At 40.4% G+C, this 25302-nt stretch overlaps 1 protein-coding gene and 1 long non-coding RNA gene across 2 annotated transcripts in view; one reads left to right on the top strand and one right to left on the bottom strand.

The window, feature by feature from the left end:
- DCHS2 (dachsous cadherin-related 2) overlaps positions 1–25302 on the top strand; it is a 387512-nt gene that overhangs the window by 269455 nt on the left and 92755 nt on the right. Inside the window, exon 4 of the mRNA XM_073576392.1 lies at positions 20829–21065. Within this exon, the coding sequence (XP_073432493.1) occupies positions 20829–21065 (237 nt within the window). The remainder of the gene's footprint in view (positions 1–20828; positions 21066–25302) is intronic.
- The window catches only part of LOC141090540 (uncharacterized), a 67320-nt gene continuing 52890 nt past the window's right edge, over positions 10873–25302 (bottom strand). Inside the window, exons 2-5 of the long non-coding RNA XR_012232415.1 lie at positions 24925–25110; positions 15807–15885; positions 12350–12481; positions 10873–10949 (exon numbers count right to left, since the gene is read on the bottom strand). This is a non-coding gene — a long non-coding RNA (uncharacterized lncRNA). The remainder of the gene's footprint in view (positions 10950–12349; positions 12482–15806; positions 15886–24924; positions 25111–25302) is intronic.

The raw sequence follows: 25302 nt of genomic DNA, 5'->3' as shown, positions 1-25302 counted from the left end.
CTTGTGACATTTCCTAGCACCTTCATCAAAGAACTGCCTCCAACGTGACAAGTAAAAAAGGTGAGCTGAATATATTCCTATTTTGGACAGACCATAGGTGAGTATACTAAAAGCTCTTTTTTGTGTTATGCACAAAGCATTAACCCCTTTGCAACCCAGCCTGTTTTCACCTTTCTGACCCTGCCAATTTTTATAATTCTGACCACTGTCCCTTTATGAGGTAATAACTCTGGAATGCTTCAACGGATCCCACTGATTCTGAGATTGTTTTCTCTTGACGTATTGTACTTTATGATAGCAGTAAAATTTATTCGATATGACTTGCGTTTATTTGTGAAAAAAATGGAAATTTGGTGCAATTTTCCAACTTTTAATTTTTATGTCCTTAAATCAGAGCGTCATATCGCACAAAATAGTTAATAAATAACATTTCCCACATGTCTACTTTACATTAGCACAATTTAGGAACCAAAATTTTTTTGTTAGGAAGTTATAAGAGTTGAAAGTTGACCAGCGATTTCTCATTTTTACAACACCTCTTTTCTTAGGAACCACAACACATTTGAAATCACTTTGAGCGGTCTATATGATAGAAAATACACCATTCTAAAAACTGCACCCCTCAAGGTGCTCAAAACCACATTCAAAAAATGTATTAACCCTTCAGGTGCTTCACAGGAATTTTTGGAATGTTTAAAAAAAATGAACAAAAAATGTACTTCAGATCCAATTTGTTTTTATTTTACCAAGGGTAAGAGGAGAAATTGGACCCCAAAAGTGGTTGTACAATTTGTCCTGAGTACTCTGATACCCCATATATGCAGGTAAACCGCTGTTTTGGCGCATGGCAGAGCTCGGAAGGGAAGGAGCGCCGTTTGACTTTTCAATGCAAAATTGGCTGGTATTGAGATCAGAAGCCATGTCGCATTAGGAGAGCCCCTGATGTGCCTAAACAGTGGAAACCCCCCCAATTCTAACTCCAACCCTGACCCCAACACACCCCTAACCCAAATCCCAACCCTAACCATAACCCTAACCACAAACCTAACCCTAATCCCAACCCTAACCCTAACTTTAGCCCTAATCCTAACTCTATCTCTAGCCCCAACCCTAACCCTAACTTTAACCTCAACCCTAACCCTAATCCCAACCCTAACCCTAATGGGAAAAAGGAAATAAATACATTTTTTATTTTATTATTTTTCCCTAACTAAGGGGGTGATAAAGAGTGATATTTATAGTGGGTTTTGATGTTTGGCAGTTGTCACACACTAAAAGACACTTTTTATTGCAAAAAAAGAGTTTTTGCATCACCACAATTTGAGAGGTATAATTTTTCCATATTTTGGCCCGCAGAGTCAGGTGAGGTCTTGTTATTCCGATTTTTGGGAGGCATAATGAACAAAAACCAGCAAGAATTTCTTTTGGGGGGGGCGTTTATACCATTCTACGTGTGGTAAAATTGATAAAGTAGTTTTATTCTTCAGGTCAGTATGATGACAGCGATACCTCATTTATATCTTTTTTTTATGTTTTGGGGCTTTTATACAATAAAAACTATTTTATAAAAAGAATAATTATTTTTGCATCGCTTTATTCTGAGAGCTATAACTTTTTTATTTTTTCTGGTGATGGAGCTATATGGCGGCTTGTTTTTTTGTGGGACAAGATGACGTTTTCAGTGGTACCACGTTTATTTATATCTGTCTTTTTGATTGCGTGTTATTCTACTTTTTGTTCAGCGTTATGATGATAAAGAATTTTTTTGCCTTGTTTTTTATTTTTAATTGTGTTCACTAAAGGGGTTAACTAGTGGGACAGTTTTATATGTAGGGTCATTACGGATGCGGCGATACCAAATGTGTACTTTTATTGTTTGTTTTTCTTATTTACATAAATAAATGTATTTATTGGTAAAATATTTATTTAATTTTTTTCTTTATTTGGGGATTTTTTTTAAATATTGTTACACATTATAATATTTTTTTAACTTTATTACATTGTCCCAGTATGGGACATTACTATATAAAGTCAGATCGCTGATCTGACACTTTGCACAGCACAGTGTCAGATCAGCAATCTGACAGGCTGTGAAGGAGGTTTGCCGGCGCCTGCTCTCAGCAGGCGCTCGCAAGCCACCTCACTGAAGGACCCGGAATCACCCCGCAGCCATCTTGGATCCGGGGGTCTCCATGTAGACCACCGGAACAACGCGATTGCATTGCGTTCTTCTGGTGGGAATGCCCAGGGAGCCCCCTCCCTGCGCGATGCTTCTCTATGCCGCTGTCAGTACTGACAGCTGCATCAGATGGATAAAATGCCCATGATCGGTGTTAGCTGACACCCGCACCCAATCACCGCGGCGCTCAGCGTGAGGCCGCGGTGATTGTGCCGCCGTACTAGTACTGCGCGCAGAATTACAGTTCCCAAAGAACAGTACTAGTGTGGCGAAGGTCGGGAAGGGGTTAAGGACGTATACTGTATATAGCATTCTAGAATGCTGTATATGAGGGCTTACAGATGCTATCCCTACTTTATATAGGAAAAACCTGGTGAATGGTTCATTTTTTTAAACCTGCAATGGGTCTTCCCCCATGAGAGAATAAGCAGCCAAACCATAAACTCAATTTGCTGTAAAATGTTTTGAGTTGTTTTCCCCTCATGAGTGCAAAGCAAGGAAAACTGATTAAGTCGAGGTGAGTTTAAACGGGTTTAAAGGGTAAAGTTTCTTCTTTTGGATACTGTCAAGTCAGCATAGGGTGTTTTATATGTCAGGAAATGCTCAACTGGGTATATATATATGCAAATAGTCTCTTTGCTGATCCTAAGTCATGTGACAAGACTCTGCTTGATAATGACTTGAGAGATCGCCTCTTCCAATTGGTGGCAGTGGGGTTCCTGTTCTCTTCCTCTCTGAAGAGGCTATTTGCCTATTTAAATTCCCAGAGGAGTATAGCATGGCCTCTAGGGCCTCCTACGACGAATTGACAGTCTCCACAAAGAGAAACTTTACCGCTTATTTTGCTCACCCTTAGGGTATGTCTCCATATAGCGCATTGTGTACGCTTTGGGTGGAGCTGAAACCCTGCTCCGCCCAAATCGCCGCCCCCTTCTGTGCTCATTGAACACATCCGGAATCACCACAGCGTATACATAGAGTAGGCTATTTACCTTGCGGAGAGTGAGCGTCTCCGCAAGGTAAATAGACATGCTGCGGTCTAAAACGACATTTGCATTGGCGGCTCCGTTTTTTTTATTTAACTTTACGTGGTGCCAATTTTAACTAGTTCCTTTTAATAAAATACTAAAGTTGATTTTATTACTATTGTGATTTAAAACACACGGTTTATTTCATATTTAATTACTAGCACATTGATGTTCAAAAGAGAAAGGAATGCTAATTACAAGTGATAAATTGTTTTGTTGCATGACTTGCGGTACATTTGTTCATATTTTTATTGCTATACACAACTAGGAAAGAAGACACATCGCCATTGTGCCGACTTACATGTTTGAACATATAAAGATGTTCTCCAAGTGCAGAATATAAAAAAGCTGCACAACAAAGGCAGCTGAGCGGGGACTGGGGAGATGGCCAGATGTGAGAGGTTTTTTATAAATACAACCAAAAAATAGAGTAGTGTAGTTGTGAATGAGCTCAGCTTTCCTCCGTATCCTTGTAAGCCAGCGCCGTCCTCACACACCGTGTGCTAATGCCGGGCGCTGGATAGTACTCATGCGTATCACTACCTGAACTAACGGAGCGTGTAATCTGGTGTTATAAGCACACAAACAAGTTAGGGAAAATTTATGAAATACCATACAGTATGTTTTTAAACCGAAGACTCGGACCTCATGCATAAAATGCAATTTATCATAGATAATAAAGGAAAACATACAGAGACTATGTAATTTCTGCTTGGTAGTGTGCCTTCTACACTATATACATGTCTAGGGAATGATGGAGACTGTCTATTGACTGGCTAGCGTACCTGCTCCACCACGTGATCAGATATATCTCTCACTACTGAAAAATTAATCTACTGTCTATTGAATGTCCACTTAGACATGTGGCAAAAAGGTATTCTGGGTATTCCCAGAAATGAAAGATATTGATTACTGGTGTAGGGAAGTTGGACTGATGGACAGATCTGCCTGTAGTGAGAGGCAGAGGGGTAGCGCAGTATAGGTGTGAAAACGCTGAGATAAAGAGAAAGGGTGCCGTATTATAGTTTGACCATTAGAGGGCAGTGGAGAGTGTAAGAGTGGGACTGAATAACTGCCATTGGTCAGAGAAACTGTCAGGTGATAGTGGGCGGAGCTACCAGGACTGGGAGTATAAAATGCTGAGGGAGGGTTCTGGAAGGTCCAGTCAGTGAGGGGAGCACACTAGAGAGGAACTTCTGCTGCAGAAATAGACACAGTAGAAAGGCTCCAGAGAGGACTGACGGTTGAGGCGGTCACGGGGGGTGGCCCAGAGGACGGTAGCCGCAGACGAAGATGGTCTGTGGGTATTGAACGGACGGTGTGCTCAGACTGGTGCAGCGCTGTGGCAGATGTGCCTAGGGCAGCCACAGTGAAAAGAGCCACAGAGGACGCCACGATTATAGTAACAAAGGAAGTGAAGGTACCCGGGCCTGCACACAGAGAAGTGTGAAACTGCTGTGATGAGCTGTGGTGGCCTAAGAAGGACGGCCAATAAAAACGGACCTGTTGAATACAAACTCTGTCTCAGTCTCGTGTCTGTCTGCGGCAAGAAGTGGGTCACCCCCCATCCCTGTTGGTTAAAATTTTCCTCCATCCTACACTGGGAGTCCAACCACTGAAACCCCCAGTGATTCCAAAAACGGGGCTCTACTCAGTGCCCTGTTCTTAGGATCTCTGGGGTCCCAGTATTCAGCCCCCCATCAAGCCCCCGCATTATAGGAATACCCCTTTAAACACGGTCACTGGTTAAATATGACTTCCAAAATTGCCAAAGTCAAGTAGCGGATGATAAAAGTATCGTCATCATCTGAGCTTTCTCTGAATGCTGAGCTCTATATAACCCTGTCCACACCACCGATAGGCAGCTTTCTATGTACACTGTACAAGGACAAAAAGCTGTCAATCAGTGGTGTGGATGGGGTTATATAGAGCTCAACATTCAGAGAACTGGTAGATCTGCAGCGGATAAATCAAGGATTTTTATTAAAATGACAGCAAGCAGCCCAGTTAGTGACACATCACTGGAATCAGGGTCTGTGTCTCTACATTATGCTGCTCTCAGATGGGGTGACAGATTCCCTTTAAGTATTTGCTGCAGACATTTCTTTATCATTTCAGCTTCTCTTAGCAGAAAAAAAAACGCAATGAAATTTTCATTTATTTTTTGGTGCATTTTTGTAGCGTTTTTATTGCAGATTTTACCCACTTGTGATTATGGGTGAAATCTGAAAATGCTGAAAGAACTGACAGGCTGCAGATTTAAATCTTCTCATATCTCATATCTATCATTTTGCTGTTACTAGGACTTGTGACAAAGCTGCAGAGAACAAACATGACAAAAATGCGACAAAAATGTAACGTGTGCACAGGCCAGTCGGCAGTTTTCAGAAAGTCACTCATAATAGGAATAAGATTCACATGGGAATGCATGTTGAGCCTCTTAAAATCCCATCCACTATGCTGTAACATCTGGACGCTGTGGGTTGGACACTGCGGAAGTATGGAGCGTCCAACCTTCAGTGTTCACTGACGGTGTGCACATACCCTAATAGAAACACATCACCACTTCTGCATTTTTTTCACCCACTCCTGGTTTTGGCTTAAAAATGCTGTGTACCAAGAGTAAGATTCTTCTTTGGCATTTAACTTTAGCCATCTAACAAATGATTCACCAAACATGAGACAGAGACACCCGTGTACTGTAAGGTAAGGGCTCATTCTCACTTGCCATCCATTCGGACAAGTGCAATTCGATAAAAAAATTGGATTGCACTCTCCCCAATGTTTCTCTATGTTGCAGCTCACATCTGCGAATATTTTCTCATACGTCTATGGGTGAGTGTAAAACATCGCGCTGCACTCGGATATCACCCGGTACGATATACGCCGACGCCAGCAGCAGAGGAGATGGAGAAATTACTTTCTCCATTTCTTCCTCCCAGTAGCATAACATTCCGCTCCCACTCGCAGCAGAGCAGCAGCCGAGGGTCATTAGCATATCACATCCAATGTTCTCACGTCAGATGCCATAATGGAAACCCGACCTTTCACTGCAATCGGTTTGAGAATCAGAGGTGACACTGATACATAGTGTTCTGCCTAGTGCTGGGCCCAAGGGTTACTACATGACACAGAAATGTTCTCTTTGGTGTTCTTTAAATCCATGTGTCATGCTCCGTTCCCTCAGGGCCTGCTCGAGGCAGAACACAATATATCAGTTTTACTATTTAAGAACTAAAAAGGCTTGAATTACATCTCACCATTTTACTTTTATATGGCATGCAGAATCAATTAGACACGTATTTGACACATCTTCAGATCAGGTTTGTAATGTGCGCCACACAACTGCTAAACTAAACTACGGGGGGAGGTAAATTTGCTTTTGTATTAAAGAGAAATGGGTTAAAGACAATTTGCCACCAGGTATTTGTTGCCTCATCTGAGAGCAACATAAAATAAGGGCAGGACCCCGGATCTACTGCTAGGCCACGTCTATGCCAAGAAAACTGTGTCGGCACATCAAAGGATAATAAAATCTTCAATCCATTAGGATTAAAATTTCCACATGTTGATTAATAAAATATACTCATCAACATGCGGAAATGTGAATTCTAATGGATTAAAGTTTAACGATTTTATTACCCTTTGGTTGTGCCGACGCAGCTTTGTCTCATATGGACAGCCAGTCGGCAGTTTTTGGAAAGGCACTTGGAAAGGAGTCACATGGGAATGCACGGTGAGCCTTCACTTCTTGCTGTAGTTTTGATAAAACACTCCCATTATCTGCAGTTCTTGTACTCCACTCAACAGTGTCGTCCTGAGTCATGAACTCTAGCCAACCACACCGCCCTCATCTTTGATTGGCAGATTTCTGCCTATGCACAGATGTAAGGCTAGCTGAAGCTGATTACTGCCAACACTAGTAGAATGTAAACTGTTTAATTAATTATTTTATCAATGCTACAGCAAATAGCCCAGTAAATGACCCAGCCTCTGCTGCTCTTAGATAAGCCAAAAAGAAACTTTTTGACAGATTACCTTTTGAGAAGGGTGTGACTCTTTATAATTTTTTACGTCAAAGAGGTTTTCATTTACCGGTATTTAGAAATTCATGGCTTATCCTTAGTTTAGATTATTGATAGCAATTAGGTGGGATCAGACACCAATACCCCCAACCAATCAGCTGTTTGCACCAGCGGTGGCCGGATGGAGACAGTCTGCAGAGCAGCACAGCACCATACACTTTGTAGTGGCCATTCTTGGATAATACAGCTCTGTTACGATTCATTTCAACAGGAGCCGAGCTGCAGTGCCTAAGAACAGTCACTGTACAGTGTACGGAGCCATGCAGCTGTGCCGACACTGTGCAATATTCACGCCTGGCTACTTGTTAGTCATCAATATCAGATTGGTGGGTGTCTAACGTCTGGTACCACCGCTGATCTGATATTGATGACTTATTCTGAAGTGACCTATCCTAAGATCATCAATATATAAGTAGTGGACAACCCCTTTACGGCAGGCTCATGAGCTATGAGCTATTTTCATATGCCAGTCATAACTTAAAGTACTATGAGGTAGGGACAAATACCCCAATTCCAGCAATGCATCACTTATTATACTGGGTGCAGCAGTTATGATAGAGACACAGTTTTCTCTGATTTAGATTTGGCAGAGCTCAGTTGATGAGCTTTGTATAACATGCCCACACGACAGCTTTCTATGTACAGTGTCTAGTGACAGAGAGCTGCTAATCAGTGCTGGGGGTGTAGTTGGACTAGGAGGCACAAGGTCAGTTGTCCTGTAATGATGATCTTACCAACAAATCCCAGATTTTTTTGAAACTGCAAAATACAGCCCAGTAGATGACACATCCCTGTAATCAAGGACTCTGCTCCTACATTATGGTACTCTCAGATAACATCTGCTAACAGATTCCCTTTACAGTGGGATGGAGTACACTAGGTCAATTTTTTTAGGAGGCACATGGCTGTCCATGCCTTAGAAAACAATAAATATGCCAGGTGTAAATTTGTCTCACAATTTTTTTTCCGTAAATATGTGTATGTATGTATGCAATGCAGTGTGTGTGTGCTAATATACTCACCTACCGCTGCCTTCTCCAGGATCCAACGCTGTTCTGCTCCTCATCTGAGTGATGTAACTGCACTTCAGACTCTCCGGCTCACTCCATGCTCTAGGTGTCAGCCGGAAGTCGCTTCTACCTTGCAAGCCTACGGAGCCTTGTTCTGATGCTCCATAGCCTTAAATTGTAAGAGCAACTTCCAGGTCCCACAGAGCGCGATGTATAGAGGGGTGACGTCACTGAGAAGAGGAGCAGAATGGTGCTGGTCACTGGAAAAGATGGCTGCAGGTGAGTATGCATACATACATGCATACTCTAAACATAAATAGATACACAGGTTTAGTGTCAAAAGAACTTCATGGGACAGCTTCTTTAATAAATTTGAATCTATAAGTTTTCCCATGAGCTGATCCATCCACTAATTTTTTGGTTCAGAGTAGATGTTGCACTCAGTAACATTCCCAATGCTTTTAGTATAATTCAGCTTTCTACTTGCGTGACCCCCACGTCCTTTTGTTGCAAGCAGTTCCTAAATGCGAGCTTCTTTCAGAAGTGTATGAATGCAGAGAACACGTTGTACCGGGTTTTGTGAGCATTAGTTGTATCTGATGCAGCACACGGGGTCTTCAGGGTAAGCGTTAAACAGCTGTGAGAATATCCCGTGATCGCAGTGACCTCGCCATTGCTTCCTGACACCGTGTTTGCTTATACAATGTTACTACCTGTGACATTTGTGTAACTGTTTCTGTTATTTCTATTTTAGCAGACCACTGCAATTTATCAAGGTAATACATAATGTATGAATTAAGGAAAGGTTAAAAAATGGACTTGTTGAAACAAGATACAACTTAATTCCCTGGTTGCCTTAGACAAATATTAAAAAGCACTTGTTTTACTAGAGACAAAGCATTTCAATGTATTTCTCCCCAAAATGTGATTGAGAAAGCAATGCATTAGTTATATCCGTGGGAATGGCCTGAAAGAGTATGATAATTTCATGTGATGGTCTGATGGTTTGTGCAGAAACGTGACATCATGGGAAAGGTAAATAGTGCAATTGATAGAATAAACAGGATGCACCAAGAGGATGGATGTCGAAAAGGAAATATGATGGTTATGGGAAACCTATTATGTTTCAATTATATTTCAGTTACATAAAATACAAGATCATTGTGTCTTAATCAGAGTCTTCTCATATTAATCACCCGGATATTTATATATTGAGTGAGATGTAATGAAAGACTTTGACATAACTAATGTCTATGGGGAGGGTGTAACGCATGTAGGTGTGTAGTGTATACTAATATTCATTGCTTGCAGCTATTTTCAGTACTGGATGACTCCCCACAGTATAGAGTAATTGCATGGATCCGTAGACTGATGTGCTAAGCTAAAAGAAGGAAACGCCAAATTGTGATACCCCAGAAGGACAAGAATTTACTTAAACCCCCAAACGGGGAGAGGTTCAAGGCTCCCTAACGCTATTCGTCTACAGCAACTTGTTGAGATAGTCATTCTGTATAACGAGAGTTGCTTTTCCATTCTGTATAACGAGAGTTGCTTTTCCAAATCGGTTAAAGCGTTATGTTTGGCCATGTCTAGGTTGATATTGCCAAAATTAGTATTTTTGACATTTACTCTTTGTTTAAATTCTTTTTTTCCTCCAAATATCTCTTCTTTTCCATTTTATTGATTATAATTAGTTGCCAAGAGGACTGGCCTCCATTATAAGACAGCATCGGTGGCCAGACCCCTGGCAATGAACTGTAAATGATAAAAAATGATAAAAAGGGAGACATTGTGAGAACAGAGAATTTAGACAAAAAAGTAAATTGCAGTTCCCAGTTAGTGAGGCTGGCCAGGACCTCCTAATCAGTTGGGTAGAGCACCACAGTAGCCTGGGACAGTTTTACGCTGCTGTTCACCTCCTGTCAGCTCTCACATTCTTTGCTGCTAAGTCAGAGCATCTCTCACTTCCCCTATCAGCTGTTGATAGGACTTTTACAGTTAAAGGGGCTGCCTCAAGTTTGGAAGGCAAAAGAACCCGGCACTCCAGAGAAAAAGGAAGGTTGTTGGTGCTCAAGTAAGGTTTCCAACCCATAAATATGTATAAAAAATACTTGCCACTCAAAAATGAAGAAGCAGTATATTCTTTATTTAGCATCCAGACAAAAATAGACTCATATCGTATGAACGTTTTAGGTCCAACAACGGACCTTCATCAGAAAGGTTTTTTTGGGTTTCTTTTGGTAGAAAACTATAATTTACAGAAAGAGTAAACAAGGGAACAAAACAAAAAATTTGTCAGAAGCTGCAATGGACATATGTTTCTAATACAATTGCATTAAAAAAAAGTCAAATGTCAGAAGAACAATCTATAGTGAAGGATGGTGACCGCAGAAATTCATTCCATCAGTGTAGAAGAAGCTCTCAGAATTGATCTGTGTCATATTTGAAGGTGAAAATATTGTTAAGGAAAGCAGGTCTGAATATGGGAAAAAAAAAAAAAAAAACTTGGAGCAAAGCCCAAGACTACAGTGAAAATCGAAATAAATATAATTATACATATAAAAGGATATCTGTGTGCTCCCGGAGTGTTCATCAGTACGAGAGAGATGCCTATAGTGACATGAATGAATATCTGAAAGAGATATACCTGCAAAAGATACAGATAGGGTAATAGATATCGTTAGGTGGTAGCAAAGTCTATGCAGCTAAAAATAAGAGAAAATTATGCAGATGGTTGGTACGCCGGAAAACCAGAGGTTGAATCATTGGCATAAGTGTGTGTTCACACTTAGCATTTTTTCACGGATTTGCCAAAAAATCCACTCAAAAAAATGCTTAAAATAAGCCTCCCATTCATTTCTATGCATTTTGCACTTTTTGTGCATATTGATGCGTTTACCGCGAAAAAAACGCTTCGCGGTAAAAACGCAGCATGCTCATTAATTTTGCAGAAAATTCCATGTTTCTAGCTATTTTCTATGGGTCTGGAAATGCACGGAAAAAAACGCATGGTAAAAAACGCGCGTTTGTGCAGAAATTTCTGCATACGTGTGGCCATAGCCTTAACCTTACATCGTCCTAAGGTTTGTGTTCATTAATTCAGGTGAATGGAATTTAGTGGCATTTACAGACAGGCAAATGAACAAAAGTGGTGCTATTTTTTGGATTAAAATATTGACCTTTTTTTCTAAACAACCCCTTAAATAATAGAGAACAATAAACAATGGCACCAATTCATCAAGACCGGCGAGTTTCTCGACGGTTTTGATGAGGGGTGTTGTGGAGTCAAACACTACTGATTCACATACCTCTTCATGAATCAGGAGCATCTAATGAGTGGCGTGTACTTTTGTGAGCCAGGCCAGGAAGCTTACTCCAGCCAGGAACTGGATTAAGATTTCTGGCATAGGGAACACCCAGCTCATTCCGCCCTACCACTGCCCAATTGAGCGGACCTGGGAGAAACTGGTGTAAAAATGGCAAGAGGCAAAAAGTTGTGCAACAATTTTGTGACCTTTTAAAGCTTTAAAGCCACTTAAGTCACGTGCACACATTCAGTATTTGGTCAGTATTTGACCTCAGTATTTGTAATCTAATACCAGGAGAGGAACAATCATAGGAAAAGTGTAATAGAAACAGGTCACCACTCCTGCATTTATCACCCACTCCTGGTTTTGGCTTACATATACTGAAGTAAAATATCGGGCAGATACTAAATGTCTGAATGTGGCCTCATATCTGAATGTGGCCTCATTGGGTATAAAACCTTTGATTAATCGGGACCAATTTTTTTTCAATTTTTCAGTACTTTTTAGAAAATTTTCTGGGGAAAAAGAGAGAATTATTTAAACGTGATATATTGTCTCTTTCCCAGATACAAGATAACCAATGGTGAGTAACCTAAATTATCCAGCACCATTATCGACCACAATAGAATAACCTTTCCAACTGCATATTGAAAAAGCTTGTAGAAATACTCCGTCATGCTGGGAGCAAGACTATTGTTTACTTATGGAGTTTTTGGATCCAGAAACTCTCATATCTGACCTTAGAAAGAAGCAATCTTATCGCAGCTTTGCACGCTCTTAAGTCAACGGTTTCCAGTGTGCAGTCACTCGGGCATCTTGAGAGCATTCAGTAACAACTCGCTCGCTTATTTCATGTTGGATGCGTAAAAAACTTTGAAACAAACAGATTGACATATTTCTACGTTACTTTCGTTAATGGCATGCTATAATAAGGTTGCTTGGCACGGCATGACACGTTTAAATATTTGAGTTATATATAAACCTTTGTGGTGGATATGTTTTGGAGCTAAACTTAACTCAAAACTTGAGTGCTTGATCCTGCTTGTTTTTCCATTAGGCAAAAAAATATGATGTATTTAATAAGAACCATGTGAAGACGTTAGACGATCGCTACATGACTTTGGTTGCAGTTCAATACGCCAAAACACATGCTGTTTTCTATTATTTCATCAAAGGTACAAATAAGCTTCTGACCTTGGGCATGTTTATATATTTGCTTCGAAAACCACCCAACTGTTTTCTCATTGTCACAAATGCAACACATCATGTCTGGATGGGGGAACAAAATGTTTACCTGGCTAAATTAAGTTTTTATTGCAGAGTGATTGGGAAGGGGAATTACGGAATAAAACACAAACAAGACGTAGCACTTAGAAACATCAAAACACTACTTTCGGCGTCCTTGCTTAACATAATCTATGGAATGCTGATTGTCAATTAGCGAAAAGTTTCAGCATCCATGTGTATGTCTGATTAAAAAGCATGACAATTATGCCGCTTAATTAGCACAGGTAAGAAAAGAGAAAACAGAAACACTGCAACAACAACTAGCTGGCTGCTTATTAAAAAAAAAGGTTAATTAGAAAATCAAGATTTATTTTTTCCAGTTCATTTCATCGTTGTTCGGAATATTACATCTAATATTTTACAGTGACAGAAAGGTATACATGCAATACATCTTCTTACTTAAACACAAAACAGATGGTTGTTTGCTTTGATGAATTACAGATTCTTTGACGTTTCTATTTTGAAACATTTTTTTTGCCTGTACATGAATTCCCTTGTAAAATTGGAGGTAGAAGACTGTTCCCTTATGTGCCTCATAATTTAATTCTTTCTTTAAATAACTTACAATTAAACATAGTATAGAAAATAAATATGTAGATTTGGTACATTTGGAGGGAATAAACATAGCTAATTTATCTAAAAAAATAATCTTAGGACATAAAGTTACATTTGGTTTATGTACTTAGAAGAAATAAGCTAAACAATTTCATGAGAGCTTGAGAGCGTACGAATCCTACTGTACTGATCGAGGCAGCGGACAGTAACAAAGGGGTCTAAGAAACATTGAAATCTTTAAAGGAAAGTGACCAGCGGGGTTTATAAGAGGATTAGTTAGTGGCATTCTCTAAGCTCTGCCAAACAGCTGTATCCGAACAGGCCAGCTCAGAGTGGGCATCCATAATCATACTGGGCACTTGCACTTTGCTTAGCGGGCTCCAAGAGCTCTCTGGGCTTCACTCTTTAACATCAAAGCAGATATTTGACCGTTGCTGAAGGGAAAACTGGGTTATGCTAAGCTGGGGCTACAGAGTGACTTTGGCTGTGATACATGTCATGCGGCAAAAATTTGCTAGGTTTTGCTACTATGTAAATGGAGTTGTGTTATGACCCCAAGGGTACTGCAACCATAACAAGCAAGTTGTAAAAAATCCTTTTTCTGACTTGCTTGTTGAAGTCACAGTACCCTCAGAGTTGCAATGCGACCACATTCCTTGTAATGTGCTGTCATGCATCAGTGACACCTACCCATTTTTCACCACATGACTTGTGTTTTGGCCAGAGTCACTGTATAACCCCCAACTTAAAGCAAATAAACTGGATTTTCACCAGAAAAAAAACTGTGAAAAGGAGAACATTGGGTCCAAATAGGGGGAGCTTGGTCAGGATCCAAAAGGGCAATCAGAATCAATAGGTGCACCTTTCGTGTCTACCTCTTTCCTCATAGACTGTAAGCTTGCGAGCAGGGCCCTCACTCCTCTTGGTATTTGTTATAATCTACTGTATGTGATTATTGTTATGCTGTAATGTCTATTGTCTGTACAAATCCCCTCTGAAATGTAAAGTGCTGCGGAATATGTCGGCGCTATAAAAATAAAATTTATTATTTATTATTATTATAATAGGTTTAAAAAAGTGTCAAGTAGTCCATGGGTAAAATCAGTAAAGACATACAGTTGTCAATGAGTAGAAAGAAAAGAAACAGCTGGCTAAGAGCACAGAACTTTAGTCCAAAAACACACCAGGGTAAAATGTAAAACAATATGCAGGGTGGGCCATTTATATGGATACACCTAAATAAAATGGGACTGGTGACAGTTTTCTTGCGTAGGGTGTCTTGCATTGAAATCTGCTGCAATGACCCGGGTACTGTGTTCACCAGACATCAACACAATTTCTATCTGCTCCTCACGTGTTAACCTCTGTGACATGTCAATGGCTCTAAACAAAGAGAAACTTGTAAAAAACTCATGAAAGTATAAAGTTGTGTTAAAACCAAGCACACCATTATTTTTTCTTGTGAAATTCTCAATAAGTTTGATGTCACATGACCCTCTTCCCATTGAAAAAATAAAGTTGGATCCAAATTGGCCAACTTCAAAATGGCCGCCATGGTCACCACCCATCTTGAAGTTTCCCCCCTCCCATATACTAATGTGCCACAAACAGGAAGTTGATATCACCAACCATTCCCATTTTATGTAGGTGTATCCATATACAGTAAATGGCCCACTTGCCTAGGTGATAGGGAATATGGAATTTAAATACACGACCGGGAGTAAGAATTGTAGGGAATATATAAGATGCATATAATGGACTAGTCTACTGGAAATAGACTAATACAGGGCCTAGAACTAGAGATTCAGAGATTATTGCTCTATACTGTCCTTTGGCATCTTGCTGAAATGGACATTTGTCAGAATTATGTGAAAAATTGTGAGTAGAAATGTGTTTAGCAGTCAGCTGATTTCAGCCAATCAGCAGCACAAGAAGCAGCTGGTGGGAGGAGCTCTTCTCGCAATGCTCCTCCTTCTACAAGTACTTTTCAGCTAAATACCCCACTGTTTGTAATGTTCCCCCAAACTCTGGTTCTGTTACTGGTATGGTCGGCACCTGTAGCACTCATTAGCATGGGCGCCAACATTTTTTTTTCTGGACATTTTCTGCAAAAATCAAAGACAAATAATACTTTTAATTAACAAACTATAAATCTATAATCAAACCAGAGAGATGAGTGATATAAACTCTGCAGCTCAATTTTCTGACATGGGCACAGGAATAAAAAAACAATCAGACGTACAATCTCTATAATTCTTTTTAGGAATATTGCAAAAAAAACTCTGGAATCTACAGACGGTTGGCAATCCTAGCTATTGAATTAACTTTATAATGCCTCTTTAGAAATTGCTTACCTCTCTTTGTTTTATAGCAGGTGTGCTTCATACCTGACACCTCTAGGACCACCCCACTTTTTCTTTTAGTGTTCTTATTCTATAAAGAATGAAGTGGAGAATTACAAAACACGATAGTCTCTTGTTGGCACGTATGATGTTTAGTTTATGGTACCTGGTGCTAAGTATATATACATATGTAGGTTGGATGAGTTTTTTCCCACAATGTGGCAAAATCCACTTCTCACCCAAAAAAGAAAAGAATTCATTGGTGTGAATAAAAATGCCGCTGGATGACACAAGCAGTATACAGCCCCTCTAAACTCCAGTCCAGATGCTTTTTACAGCAGGCGTGTTTAGCACCTGGGCGCTTAATTTGACACAAGTATCATGTATATACCCCATGTATAGTACAGCTGTCCTTTCTTTCACAGATGCACATGTTGGAAATTGTCATAATTCGATCTTTACAATGGCACATTTACAAGCAGCAGTTTGACACGTGTTAACCTGACCCAATAAAATCCTTTAAAGACAAATCAGACAATTTGTAACATATGCCCAAAACATTTTAACTACATAAAGGTGTCTGAAAAGACAGCAAATAACTAATGGAAGTGTTGTCATGTGCAAATACTTCAGATACATCTCAGAAAGGAAGAGGCCATACTTGTCAATATCTGGTCAACGTGCAAATATACTACAGGCCTCCATGATAAAGGCGAGGCAACACAACAACCACTCAGACCTGTCATCCATGGAGAAGGGGGTTGCCTAATATTATGCACATAGATAAGGCTGGTATAAGGTGACAGTCACACAGACACTTGTAGTGCACCAAGCCAGTTTGTGACCCATTGGTCTTGCCTATACTATATGGGCACCCACTGTCAGACACAGACAGAAAAGGGCCCCTGTGCGAGAACAGTATGTGGGACCTTGCACTCCAATAGCTCATCAAAATGCATAATTCCACCTGCTTTGAAGGTAGAAATGGGCCCCTTTACTGCTTAGGCCCCTGTGCGACTGCGCAAGTTGCACCAATGATATGTGTGCCCCGTGGCCACCCAACAGGGACAAACACTGCAGTTCCCCCCACCAACCCTATAGGACCTGGCCCCATCCTAAAAAGATGAAAATATATGTCAGGTATTAGTTGATATTTGTGCAAAATATTTAAGCTCACAGCCAGTGTCGAGTCCTCATTGCCTTGAGTCTCTACAGTAAAATTTAAAAAACTTCATTGAAAAGAACATCAAACCCCCCCAAAATCACAGATCACAGAAAAAGCAGCCACACAACCCCAATAAACTGCAGGAGGCAACTTACAAACTGAAGCATAGGGTTCACTTACACCTCAACACATGTCTTGATTTTTTGGTTGTCCCCAATCCACATTTTCCTGGTACATATCTGGTGACCATCAGAAACAATTCATCAAATAATATTAATAATAGGTCAGGACATACTTTAACGCGGCAAACACGGTCTCTGATGATCAGTAAGATCAGTCTGACCCTCTGGCTTGTACTTACATAGTCCTGGGTAGCCCACCTGTTCTAATAATATGGAGGTCACCAAGAGGCTGTTGGCCAGCACACTGCACAAGACACATCTCTGACTGGTGCCCTATACAAGCCTTATTCATGTGCATTTATACAGTATTACTATGCAACCGTGCCCTCCGTGGATGATAGGTGTATGAGTGCTTGTTTATCAGTATTTTGCGCCTACGCTGCCTCCGCCTTTGATCATGGGGCCTGCTGCTTCCTGTAGTATATTTTCAAGATGACAAAGTATTGATAATTATGGCCTCTTCTTTATTTGCTGTGTTTGGATTTGATGTCAATTTCAGTGAATTGAAAAATACTTCACATGGATAACAAGGTACGCTTAGTGCACAGCTGAGACACGTGCAAGACAAAATAGTGACACATAGAAAACATGAAACAAAATGATAAATTCATTACTAACAGACTTAATTTTATACCAGCAAGTTCTTTACCAAACATTGAGTCCTCGAAAAAGGTTACGTTCTACAGAAAATAGTATTCCAAATCTGCCATACTGGGCCCTTTAAATGACTAATCCTGTTCTGTTTATCTCCATCTTAAAGATTTTCCAATAATTTGTCTGCTAGATTTTAAGGTTAGTTTGGGTGACAAACTGTTCACCCCTCTTGACCATCTGCCTCCTGTTTGATTAAATTCTGGCTACTTAGTGGTCGTAGCATTGAGGCGACCTGCTATATTCAGTAGGAGATGCAACATTTTTACAACCTCAAATATATTTCTCAAATAAAATGATATACGGTAAGTGAATCTTGTAGCAATTGTTTTTCAGTTGACCCAGAAGAAGACGACTTATAAATCACAGTTAAGTGAATTTACACTTGTTTTAGGAACATATTTTACAGTTTCATTTGCAAAGCCTGACGTATTGGAAGTAGGCCCAAAGGAGGGATCGCTAAAAGGTTAATTGGACAATTACTCCGCTGTAATAAGTCATCCGCAGGCTTGTCCTGACACTTGAGATTCATTTTGCACCATTTTTAGACCTCAGACTATTTTAGACCTCAGATATACTTCCTAAAATTTGTTCTGAGAAGCTGAGGAATATTTTTAACTGCGAACATTATATTTTAGAGAAATACATTGACCCTCATTAAATTATGTTTGATGACAGAAACCAATATACGTAGATCAATCTTATATACACTTCTACAGTTTCACGAATTCACATCAGAAGTCTTATGTGTTACTACGGAAGAAAAATAGAGAACATTTGAAAAAGTAGCATTTGAAATCTGTGGACAATATATATTTCTTGATAGAGATGGGCAAATCTGACAATATTAACTTTTACCTGTTAGCGAGGATTTTACTGGGAAATTCGATTAACAGAGAAGTTATTCTCTGTGAATTCAATGTCCCTTATACTCACCTCACTACTACTATAGGGACTCTTGGGTTGTACCTGGACTCCTTCTAAACTGGCAACAGAAAATTGCTGACATACGGACCATTTGTAACTACTCCTCTTACACGATTGGGTGAGATTGTTCCTTTTTTTCCTCTACTGTTATATGTACATCTGTTGTGTCTGACGGGTACAATTTGAAACTGGAGTTGTGTTTTTTGATAGTGGAGGTCTCGAATTTGAAGAGACTAATTGCCTGGAACTGACTGGTGATGGTCTCGGCCTTTACAGGGAGAGTCTTTGTTATATGTTTTTTCTATTTAATACAGGTGATCTTTTTTGATGACTATATTAACTATTAAAAAGTAAAAGTTAAGTATTATATACGCCTTTCAGTGCATCTTTCTGCTTGAATATGAGTGCGACACACAGAAATACATGCACTTATATGCCATGGCATGATATCTGAGGTATTTAATGGTTGTTTGAAGAATGTTCTGCAGACTGAATGCACTTGGGCAAAAAAATCATCAAGACTCGCTGCTGGCAGCTCTCTTTGAAATTGCCCACCAATGAATTCCCAGATGTGCTCAATAGGAGACAAGTCCGGAGACTCTGTTGGCTATGGTAGCACATTTAGGCCACACAGAGTACTCCCAGTAGAATGAGTAACATGCAGCCTGGAGTTGTTTCATTGAGAAACAAATTTCAGACAACCATTAACCTCATTGATAACATGCCAAGGCATGTGAATGTATTTCTCCACGTGGTGCTCACAGTGTCAAACTAGAGAATGCAAGGCCCACCATCCATTTACTATTGAAATAAGAAAGGTTAAAGTCTACAACAAATAGGAGGTCAGTGCTGGGCACATTAAGATAAAGCAAGTGAAAATAAATATTAGACATTTCTTTCTTTTTTCTTATCACTATATGGACTACATTGGATTTGATGGACTACATTGGACCAATATGGTATCTATTTGGTTAATAAAATGATCATAGGGGGTATGATGTAAGGTAGTTATAGGCAACATGGATCAAAGCAGGATATATTTCTCAGGTTTATTTTTTCCCCAATAAAATGACAAGTAAAAAACATTCTCTTTAATAGGTCTGCATAAATTATAGATAGCACACTAACCAAAAAAATCTGATTTGTGAAAGAGCCTTTACTGACAGAGATGGGGGGATGGAAGTTGTAGCTCCCATGTATGGTATTCCTTTCTGCCACTATGTGAAGATGCCGGCTTACTCACCGCTCCAGCATGTGGCACAATACCAGGCGTGTTCCTGTTCCTACCTCCTTCCTCCTCTGTGAATGCCTGACTATGTCAGGGCAGGGTGCCTAGGCCGTGAATGTACGTGCTCCACTGTTCTTAAAGGAGCAGTGTGCACACATGGTAACTGCTCCCAGCATGTGCTGGAAGCATTTATCTAAGTGTACATGCACCTGCCAGGTGTCTCCCAGCCAATAGCTGGAAGACAGCTTGTATAAAAGGCATCCTCCTCTTCTGGGGGGTGCCTGAGCAACCCCTATAGTTCTGTTAGGTGGCTGGTGGTAACTGTATTTTGCCAGGTCCCCCTTCTTTTGTCTGTTAGTGTCCTGTAACCAGTGTTCCTGCTAGTCCCCCATAGTTAGCCCTTGTTTCCTGTGATCGCTTCGGCAGTGTCCGTACACCATGGCCACATCAGCAGTACCTCCCTGGGGGCTGAATACCCAGGTCAGAACTGTGAGCATATTCCTGTGGCCGTCCTGTCTGCACACGGAGAAGTTGTCATGTGAGGCCGTCCTGTCTGAACTTGTCCTTTGAGGCCGTACTGTCTGAAAGTGTCCCCAGTGGCCGTCCTGTTTTTGTCCAAGTATTGGAAGTGACGTCTCTGTCCCTTTGGGGTCAGCAGCTATTGCTGTACGTCGCGCTGGAATGGCACCTGGCAGCCACCTGCCACACAAGTCTGACCTCACCACTAGAAAGAAGTTGGGTGGAGGTCCCCCTTTATGGATTATTAGCAATATAGATCTGTACAGTACACATTATGATTTAATTTACTGCAAGCAGTATCATTTGGAAGAACATTTCTGTGTAATATTTAATGCAAATGAATGTCGCTTTTTTTATTTTAGGTATTATCTATTTGATTACTGCGCTCAATCATCTGGAAGAATTACAAGTGACTTTTTCTGTATGTGCACGGGATAAAGGTGGTCTTACCTCTGCAGTGAACGCATCCATAACTGTTAACATACAAAAAACTACAGTCGTACCTCCAATCTTTGAAAAATCCCGCTATACATTTGTAATATCAGAGGATGTTCCAAACGGCAGCGCTGTTGGTACTGTGAAGGCGAGGGAACCGCTAAGTAAGTACTGATAACTCATCTGTTGGGGAGCGTGTGGATTGCTGAATTGTATTGTTATGCTAAGGTTATGGTTGTACTAGCTCAGAATAAATGTACAATGTACAGCCAGTGCGGGTAAACTGGGAGCTTCTCTTTTTGTAGCTACGTTTATTTTATGATGGTGGGAATCCTGTGTGTACAAGTCCTATTTCCGACCCGTTTTGCCAAATGCAGACATGCTTGATTTCCGTGGATATTATCCATACCTCAAATTCCAATTTAGTTAAACGCTACCTGTCAACAACCGGGCTGTCTATAAATCACGGAACTTTACTGCGAAAGTCATTCTCACGGTGGAAAGCTGTAAATAGGCAGCTGTGTGCTTATTGTGACGTGATTTCCAAAAGCATCAGTATTAGGACTTTGACCTTGCTTAGTTTAATTGGAATAAATATTCAGCTTTTCTTTCCAGATACGCAGTTTGTTACATAAATTGTGAGCCGTCACCAAAAGAAGCTGTCCAGTTATGGATTGTATCATCTGCAGGTGCACATATCGCAAGTCATACTCAGGTGCATGGAGAGAAAAAAATATGGCAACGAATTGATCTATAGAAAAAAATGCAAAGAAAAAATGGAGATAGAAAATAGAGTGCAAGAATATATAGCACACAGAGATATAGACAGACAGAGATTCACACTTATGATAGATAGATAATAGATAGGAGATAGATAAGAGATAGATAGTTAGATAATAGATAGATACTGTAGATAATACAGAGATATTTGATAGCTAGATAGATAGATAATAGAGAAATAGATGATAGATACTGTAGATAGTAAATAATTTTCTAGCATTAATACTACTTCAGGGTAACTGTTGATTTTATGCTTTATAACAAGAAATATAGCATTTACACATTAGCTACAAGGTTGTGACGTTTCCTGCAGATGTTTCAAATTTCCGCTTTTTTCCACAGTAACTATATGGATAATTTATTTGACAAGTCTGGTACAATATACAGTTCCATGGTTCTTAATCAGAAACATGAGAAGTCTCAGCAGAAATATTATTTATCTTAGAAGTGAATAGTGAGACCATATTAAACTCACTGTTCTCATCGTGCCCATCCCTCACGTACCAATGTAAGGAACTTCGAAGTAAAATTACTGAAGCTGACAAACACTACTGACGGAGACTTAAGGCCCCGTCACACATAGCGACTTACCAGCGATCCCAACAACGTGTCAGGATCGCTGGTGAATCGCTATGTGATCGCTGGTGAGCTGTCAAACAGACAGCTTCACCAGCGATTAGCACAGCGACGCCGCGCGTGCGGCATCGCTGTGTACAGCGCTGATTCATGTCAAAAATAGAATTAAAATAAAAAATATTGTTATTCTCACCTTCCGACGTCCCGCGCAGCATTCCCGCCTCTCTCCACGCTCCGGTCCCAGTAATCCTTTGCGAAAATTACCGTGATAACGTCCGTTCTCGCAGGATCGCGAAGTCTCGTGGTCATTCTTGCAAAGGATTACTGGGACCGGAGCGTGGAGAGAGGCGGGAATGCTGCGCGGGACGTCGGAAGGTGAGAATAGTAATATTTTTTTTATTATTATTTTATCGCTGACCGCTGGTTTCCCGCCTGTCACACACAGCAATGCGTGCTGGCCAGCGGGAGATCAGCGCCGAAAGAAATGTCCAGAGATTTCCCAGAGCGATCAGCGATACCGGCAGGGGGGCCGCTCGCTGATCGCTGTCACACACAGCGATCTCGCTGGTGAGATCGCTGTTGTGTCACAAAACTTGTGACTCAGCAGCAATCTCGCTAGCGAGATCGCTATGTGTGACGGGGCCTTTAATTACAACTACTGACTTTCCCTTACTCCTGGCTGATGTGTTTGTAACAGATGTATAGAAAATTGATGATTCTAACTTCTAGATTAAGTCTAATGTATTCGTGTATTCTAACATTTCACTCAAATAGGTTGTAATAATTTTCCATGGAAATTTGAGTGAGTTCAATTTGACCAAGCGAAAAAACAGAATGTAGAACTAGGAATTTGTTGTATAGTTAGTAGACATGAGAGGATCGATCTGTGGAGGATCGAGTTTGAGTAACGTGTCACGCGAATTAGAAAATTTTGAAATTTACAAAAAAAAAAAAAAAAACTTAGTCCATTCCCATTTCTCACACTGCTGAAGCATCAAAGAGTGGGATAATGCCACTTTGCATTGCCGCTGGCCTTACCATAATGCCCTGCAGCTATAGTGGCTAGAGAAAGCACTCATTCCCTTGGCACTGTTTGTGTTTTGCTTCCTCACAACCAGGAATTTCACTGTTCTTTTTGAGGATTTGCATCAGTTCATGTAAAGAACATGCCAACAACTGGTTTTCTTTCTTTTTATTGTGAAGTGAACAACAAATAGGACAAAATAACTGAAACCTTTGGTGTGCATAACTATTCACCCCCCTAAAGTCAGTACTGTATAGAGTCTACTTTTGTGGCAATTACAGCTGCAAGTTGCTTTTGATAAGTCTCTGAGCTTTCCACATCTTGCCACTGGGATTTTTGCCCATTGCATAAGGCAAAACTGCTCCAGCTCCTTCAAGTTAGATGGTTTCCACTAGTGAACAGGAATCTTCAAATCTGACCACAAATTCTCAATTGCATTAAGGTCTGGGCTTTGACTATGCAACTTGAAGACAGTTACACGTTTCGCATTAAACCACTCGAGTGTTGCTTTAGCAGTCATTGTCATGTTGAAAGGTGATCCTCCATCCCAGGCTCAAATCACTGACAGAATATCCCTGTATTTTGTGCTATCCATCTTCCCCTCGACTTGGATAATTTTCCCTGTCCCTGCTGCCAAAAAAACATCCCCACAGCATGATGCTGTCACCATTATGTTTCACTGTGGGGATGGTGTTCTTGGGGTGATGTGTTGTGTTGGTTTGGTGCCATACATAGCGTTTACCTTGCTGGCAAAAAAGTTCAATTTTGGTCTCATTTGACCACAGCACCTTCCCCAATAGATTTGGGGAGTCTCCCACATGTCTTTTGGGAAACTCAAAACGAGCTTTACAATTCTTGCGTGTAATTAAAGGATTTTGTCTGTCCACTCTTCCATAAAAGCCACCTATATGGAGTGTAAAGCATATTGTGGTCATATGGCCAGCTACTCCAGTCTCTGCTTGGGAACTCTGCAGCTCCTTCAGGGTTACCTTTGGTCTATGTGCTGCCTCTATGATTAATGACCTCCTTGCCCGGGCTGAGGGTTTTAGCGGGTGGCCCTCTCTTGGAAGGCTTGTTGTGGTGCCGTGTTCTTTCCATTTGATGATAATGGATTTTATGGTGCTCCGGGAGATCAACAGAGATCGGGATTTTTTTTATAGCCCATCCGTGACTTGTACTTCTCAACAACTTTGTCCTTGACTTGTTTGGAGATCTCCTTTGTCTTCATGGTGTTGTTGGGTTAGTGGTACCTCTGGCTTATTGGTGTTGCCTTTCAGAAAAGGAGTGTATATACTGACAGACCATGTGACACTTAGATTGCACACAGGTAGACTTCCTTTTTCACAAACCATGTGAATTTTGAAGGTAATTGCTTGCAAAATAAATTTTTAGGGCTTTATAGCAAAAGCATTGAATACATATGCACATGACAATTTTTAGTTATCTGATCACATAAATTTAATTTATACCTATATTTTTCTCATTTCACTTCACCAAGTTATACTATTTAGTGCTGAGGAATCACACACAAATCTGATTACAAAAATATTTAAACAAAGGTTGTAATGTAACAAAATAGGTAAAAAGTCAAGAGGGTGAATCCTTTCGCAAGCCACTATATTACTTCTTACGGATTGTCATACCTTGTATAGTGGTGGTTAGTACCTGTGGTTACCACTGGAGCACAGTTTGTATGGCAGAGTAGTTCTCCATCTCCAGAATCTCTGGGTAAGTCTTTCTCTTCTGTAGTGTGTCACCTCTTATGGTCAGCAGGGTCCTTTCTCTCCTGTAGAGTCTAAGCTCTTATGGACATCATGGTCATCTCTCTCCTGTAAAGTATAAACTCTTTTGTTTAATAGGGTTCTCGCACTCCCCTCCCTCCCACATATATTTTCAAACTAATTACAGGCTTTCCACGATTGAGATTCATACAAATCTATTACCAGAAATCTATTTTTTTGTGCAAAAATTTGGCGAAATAAGCAAATTCAAACTTTAATAGATCCACGATTATTGGATAT

The sequence above is a fragment of the Dendrobates tinctorius genome, unplaced genomic scaffold (genome assembly GCF_039654945.1).
Source record: "Dendrobates tinctorius isolate UK_male_01 unplaced genomic scaffold, ASM3965494v1 ptg000008l, whole genome shotgun sequence".
NCBI lineage: Eukaryota > Metazoa > Chordata > Amphibia > Anura > Dendrobatidae > Dendrobates > Dendrobates tinctorius.
The sequence above is the reverse complement of the archived record's forward strand: the minus strand, read 5'-3'. Positions and strand labels throughout refer to the sequence as shown.